This window comes from Diabrotica virgifera, chromosome 3 (assembly GCF_917563875.1).
Source record: "Diabrotica virgifera virgifera chromosome 3, PGI_DIABVI_V3a".
Classification (NCBI taxonomy): Eukaryota; Metazoa; Arthropoda; class Insecta; order Coleoptera; family Chrysomelidae; genus Diabrotica; species Diabrotica virgifera.
Window position 1 is genome coordinate 77,546,921 of NC_065445.1, and position 6,055 is coordinate 77,552,975.

The 6,055-nt window shown below is 30.8% G+C and overlaps 1 protein-coding gene across 1 annotated transcript; it reads left to right on the forward strand.

Annotated features, from left to right (window-relative positions):
* Positions 1 to 534: 534 nt before the first annotated feature.
* Positions 535 to 1,008, forward strand: LOC126882516 (protein FAM200A-like). The gene has a single exon (XM_050647483.1). The coding sequence runs from the start codon at positions 535 to 537 to the stop codon at positions 1,006 to 1,008; it is 474 nt and encodes a 157-aa protein (XP_050503440.1).
* Positions 1,009 to 6,055: the final 5,047 nt, after the last annotated feature.

The window sequence follows — 6,055 nt, forward strand, 5'->3', positions numbered from 1 at the left end:
ACGATTGCTGTTGTGCTTATTTTTATTTATACAGGGAGTAGAACTTGTTACGATTTTCATACAAAATTGGTTATAACTTTGTAAATACCCTGTATAACATTACAAACCTTGTATTTTTGTGATGGAGAAGTTAACAGGATTTCGAAAATAAAATAAAATATAAGGTGTTTCATTTAAAAAAACATAAGTTAGGTCTGCCACTGTGTTATCGAACACCCTGTAACATTCTAAATAATTTTGTAATGTGACGCTCAAAGGTGGCTAAAATTTTTGTTATTAACTTTTATTGTTATCTATTACTATAGCGGAGCTATTGAGCTTTACCCTACTAATCAATCACCCTGTATTTAGAAAATAATATTTGGCTTGCCAAATTAGGATATTTGACTGACATTTTTAAATACCTCAATAATATTAACACGAGTGTCCAAGGAAAATCTGAAAATATTTTGTCTTGTACTGACAAATTATCAGGGTTTCAAAAGAAAATATCTCTTTGGAAAAATCGCATATTAGAAAAAGGTACATTGGATAATGTTTCCCAGTATTAGAGCAAATATTGAAGAGATGAAATCCGTTATCATTGAACATTTGACGCTATTAGAAGAAAAAATTGATCACTACTTTCCTTTCCTAAATACAGATAATTACGATTGGATTCGAAATCCTTTTATCTCGATTAATATGTCGAAACACCAGCTATCATTACAAGAGGAAGAAGAGTTAGTAGGCTTGTCAACGGATCGCACTCTGAAACTAGAGTTTTCTGAAATGTCACTTGAAGAATTTTGGATTTTTGTGCAAGCTGAACACCCACTTCTTTCAACAAGAGCATTAAAGGTATTACTACAGTTTGCAACTTCATACTTGTGTGAATTAGGTTTTTCAACCTTCACAAACATAAAAACAAAGAAACGTGAAAGACTTGGGAATATTGATGAAGAAATGAGGGTAGCGCTATCGCATATTAGACCGGACATTGGTAAAATTTGCAAAAGTTATCAGTAGAGCTCGGGAAATATGCAAAATGCATATTAAGTGCATGTTTGCATATTTTGGATCAATTTTGTAAGTGCATATGCATTTATTAAAATTGCATATTTTTAGACTTTTTTGCATTTCTTTTGCATAAATGCATTTTAAAGAGAAATGAGAAGTCTCAGATCTAAACAATAAATCTGAAAATTCTCGTGGAACCACTTTCTAGTAATATCCTTGATATCTGCCTTTTACAATTTATAAGGCGACGAATAAAGGAGACGAAGGAGACTCTACAATACGCAGTCACATTTTGTTAGTGAAAACATTTTGTTATTGTTAAGTGATGCTGCGCCATATGACCAAAAGTGGACAACATTTAAAAATATTTTTTCAAATTTTTTACTTGTCTAGAACACGCTTCTGCTACAAATAGAGTAGCAGGAGGCTACAAACTGTAAGAATGGAATTTCCAATGGTCAATACCCTTCTATCAAAAATAAAAACATATTTTTAAAAGCCCTTCTGCGAGTATAGGTGTATAAAGATCGTTTACCTAATGTGCCTTTACCACCTGAACCTGTGATAACTAGATGGAGAACATGGTTAAATTCTGTAAATTTCATAACCGATATTTTGAGGGAATTAGAGACGTCATTTGTAGTTTCGATGTAGACGTAACTGAGGTGCTATGAAAAATGTGTGGATGTTTTACAAAAACCGTTATTAAAAAGTAATTTGACACACTGTCATATCCAAACCAATTTTGTAAATATTACTTAGCCAATCACTAAATTAGAAAAGCGAAACGTTTCTTTAGGCCAAAGTATTGAAATTATCAATTAATTAAATGAAATAATTAAATACCTTGGTGAAACCAAAAAAGTGTATCAAAAATTTTGCTCGGCGTTAAAGAAAAATGAGGAATATTACAAAATAATTAAAAAAAATATTATTAAGATGGGGAAATATGAAGATAATTTAATTTTATAGGTAGAAACCTCAATTAAACATTATTTTAGTTTGCTTCTAACTTCTAACTTCATGTGAAGTAGAAAGAAGTTTTTCCGTGCATGCTTAAACATTTACACTCAGATATACCTGCGGCTGTTTTTCTGTAGAAAATTTAGAAAAATGTAGGTTATAGAAATTTCAATAAATATTTTTTATGACTTTAGCATAAAACAAATATTTTTTTTATTTAGCTTAAATGCCTCAACAGTCCATTGGCATCAAATAAATAATTAAATACCTTCAAAACAAGGATTGCCGTGTTGTTTATTTATATGCATTAAATGCATAAAAGCATATTTAAGTGGATATTTCAACTGTCTTTGTGCATATTTGCATGCATATTTTAGGGTTTTTTAAGTGCATATTTCCCGAGCTCTAGTTATCAGGCTCAAGTGTCGCACTAAATTTGTGTAATTTTTATGTTATTATGTTAGTTATGCCCATACATCTAATTGTAAAATAAAATGTAATAAAATGTATTTACTAATCTACATATTTTTTGCTAATTTCTATTTTTAGAATATGTTTTTATTCTTATAATTTGTTTTTGCATGTATTTGCAGTTAAAGAACGTGTTTTATTTACATTTGTATTTACATTTGCACACCTTATTTAGTGTTTCCTATAAAATAACACAATGGTGTTCCGCGACTTTTTCAAAATTTGTCAAGCGTTCCCCAGCTTTGAAAAGGTTAAGAACCACTGGACTAGAGGAACGTGGTCCAGGAAACTCATTTTTAATGTCTTCAAAACAACTTGAAAAAGCCAACAATTTGACCGTTACACGATGCATTCAAGCCACTTTGAGAAACTTCTTTTTGCCAGATGTCATTCAGTTAAATAAATTTGTGATTTTCTTATCGGATGCTGCCCCATATAATAGTTAAGGTGGGGCAAAATTAAAAAATATTCAGAATCTTTTTGATATTACTTGTTTAGCTCATGGAGTTAACAGAGTTGCAGAGATTATCAGAGGCCAATTCTCTTGTGAATGAATTAATTAGCTCATTTTAATTCATTTAGCTATTTTTAACTCTTTTTGTATAATGATTGCTTTAATTTATTTATTACATATTTTCGACGAATGCTTTTACATATATTTTAAAAAATATTTACATATTATCTATATGTACATATGTATTTTCATACATTTTCATACATATAATCCGCCTTTAAGTTATAAAAAACAAAACTTGCAAATATGCGTATTAGATACGTATTTACAGTTGCCCTCCATTATATATACAATTGTTTTCTTTTCCTTTTTGCGAGATATGCCATTATCTTTCACCTCCCTTACTTTTCACTCGAATTAAGCTTCACTATTGAAAACTAAAGCTAAGATGATTATTATCATTACAAAAATGAATATTAAACTGACCTGGTTTCCGGGTTGAAACGCGTCGATTTTTATTGTGCCCAGCTTTCGATATCCTCTCTGATGTCTTCATCGGGGCTTCCAAAGTCTGAGTCTATACTGGCAGTAGTGAAGAGTGTAGTGTCTGAGGACTCAGGAGACTAAGACCATTACAGAAGTATTTTGTTAAAAATAGTATTAACCCTTAAATGCCCAACCTTATGTATGTTCCATGTATGCCCAAGGGTTGGTAAAAAATGTCCATCCCGAAAATAGCTAATAAATTTATTGAGAGTTGTTAAAAATGTTAGAAATGGATTCAACTTATGAATCTTTTATGTTTAGTAAACACAGTCTTTTCTAAAATATTAATATAAACGATGTACAAACCTTCAACAAAATTACGATGTACATCAAAATTAAAATACCAGTAAAAGTCAGTAATTCAAATTTGTCGATTTTCTCCACATTCTTCCTTTTAGCCTCCTCATTAGTGTGGCGGATAATTATGTCGATTATGTAATAATTACATCAATAATTATGTGGATTATGTTCCTGACAACGGGAAATTATATAGAAATCTTTAGTAACAAGTTCTAACAAGGGTGGACATTTTCTGCCCACCCATATTTAACTTAAAATATTACTTTTTTTTTCAAAAATATCGGAAGAACCAAATTAACATTCGATAAAGAGCCATCTTTTTAACAATAAATAAGTTTAAAAAAATTTTGTAACACCTAATAAATATGTTACAAGGGAATACGCATTAGGTGGACATTTTTTACCCACCCTTGGGCGTTTAAAGGTTAAAAGGAGCTTAACCCTCCGGTGTCCACACTGCGGTACTCCGTGCCATGTTTTAAAGTTTTAATAAATTTTACCAATATTCTTTTGTACATACCACTATCTATTTAGATATACATAGGCCTGGATCCCGCGTACCAAAAAAAAGTTGATTAATAGCAAGCTTAAAACTTGTTAATAGCTTAACGGTGTCTAGTCGGACAAACTTTGATGTACTGGAACACTGGAACAGTGGAAGTTTTAATTGTGGAACAGTTTAAAAATTAGGAACGTCAGATTACGAAAAGGTCCCATGTATTTTATCGGACAGAACATCCAATTGATTTGTTACCCTTTCATTAAACTCTCATGCAAAAATCCGACTGCTATTACTAACCAACAAAATTCCCGTAATTTGACATGCTCTTCGTGTTCCACTCATTAAAATGCCCACTTGGTGATAAACACCAGACTGATTTTTGCATGAGAGTTTAATGAAATGGTAACAAATCAATTGGAAGTTCTGCACGACAAAATACATGGAACGTTTTCCTAGTCTAATATTCCAAATTTTTAATCTGTTCCACAATTAAAAGTTTCCCTGTTCCAGTGTTTCCATACATCAAAGTTTGTCCGACTAGACACCGTTAAGCTATTAACAAATTTTCAGCTTGCTATTGATCAACTTTTTTTAAGCGTTGAAGTGGGAGTTGTTCAATATTTTTTTTTGCAATAATCAAAGTGAGAAAAAGTGCAGTGCAATTTGCGTTTATAAGACAAAATCAATTATTTTGTATTTAGGTATTTTACTTTTGAGATGTTTGTGAAATTTTTTTTGTAGTACACGTTTTTTTGTTTAGATTACATTGTAAGACTGACTACTCGTTTTTTTTTAGTTTGCGACTGAGTCGTTTCATTATGTTAAAGTCATACAATAAAATGCTAAAAATAACGCTTTTTTGTTATTCTAACAAATGTTTGATATTTTTAACATCTAGTGCCGTTTTTTTATAAGTGCGTCATTAAGTACCGCAGTGTGTCCACTCATGTAACTATACGAGACGTGGCTACCGGAGGGTTAGAGAGATAGATAGATAGATAGAATTTTATTGTTTATAAAAACTTTACAGTTTCATAACAATTTAGTTCGCTACATGTACATAAATAACTTAGATATAAATAGCATTAAAAAAGTATAAAAAATGCAAGTAAGTTCTAGAATACAACCTTATAAATATATAGACATACCTATATTACATATTATATAAACATACACACCTATACCCACCTACCCGCATACACATACATATACATAATTACATATCTAGTAAAAACAAGATAAATATATAATGAGATTAAGGGAACACGTAACTGCAATATTACTTACATTATAAATTTTAAAATAAATAAATAAATAAAAAAGAAACAAACTTGTGAACTTATTCGGATACTTTTTTTGTAAGTGCTACTAATAATTTTTTAAGGTACGCTAATAATACATTGAGACATTAGAGTTTGCGTTATTAATTTTTTTTTATTCGTTAATTACGAAAGCTCGTAGCTTCAGAATATTCCATATATGATTTGAAATTGTTTTCGCGGTAGAGGGTGTAATATTATTCAGGGTGTTTGCTAAATGTTCTGGATTTAACAGATTGGTAATATTCTGTGGTCTCATTGCTGTGTAAATAGGACATTCGAACAGAAGGTGACGCAGAGTTTCCAGCTCACGTTTATTGCATATTGTACATAACTGTTTTGGATCAATCTTATATGTTAGTCCTTGAAAAGTGAACCGAATACAAAACTCATTCGACAGTCTAAGTTGTGCTATTGTTCTTGTGAATTGTAGAGGCATTCGAATATGAAGATACTGTTGTGGTTGATCGCTCAGGTCTAAAGCCCTATAAAAAGTGAGAA

Coding starts and splice junctions, on each gene's coding strand:
- LOC126882516 (XM_050647483.1), top strand. CDS start 535: ATGTTTCCCAGTATTAGAGCAAATATTGAAGAGATGAAATCCGTTATC.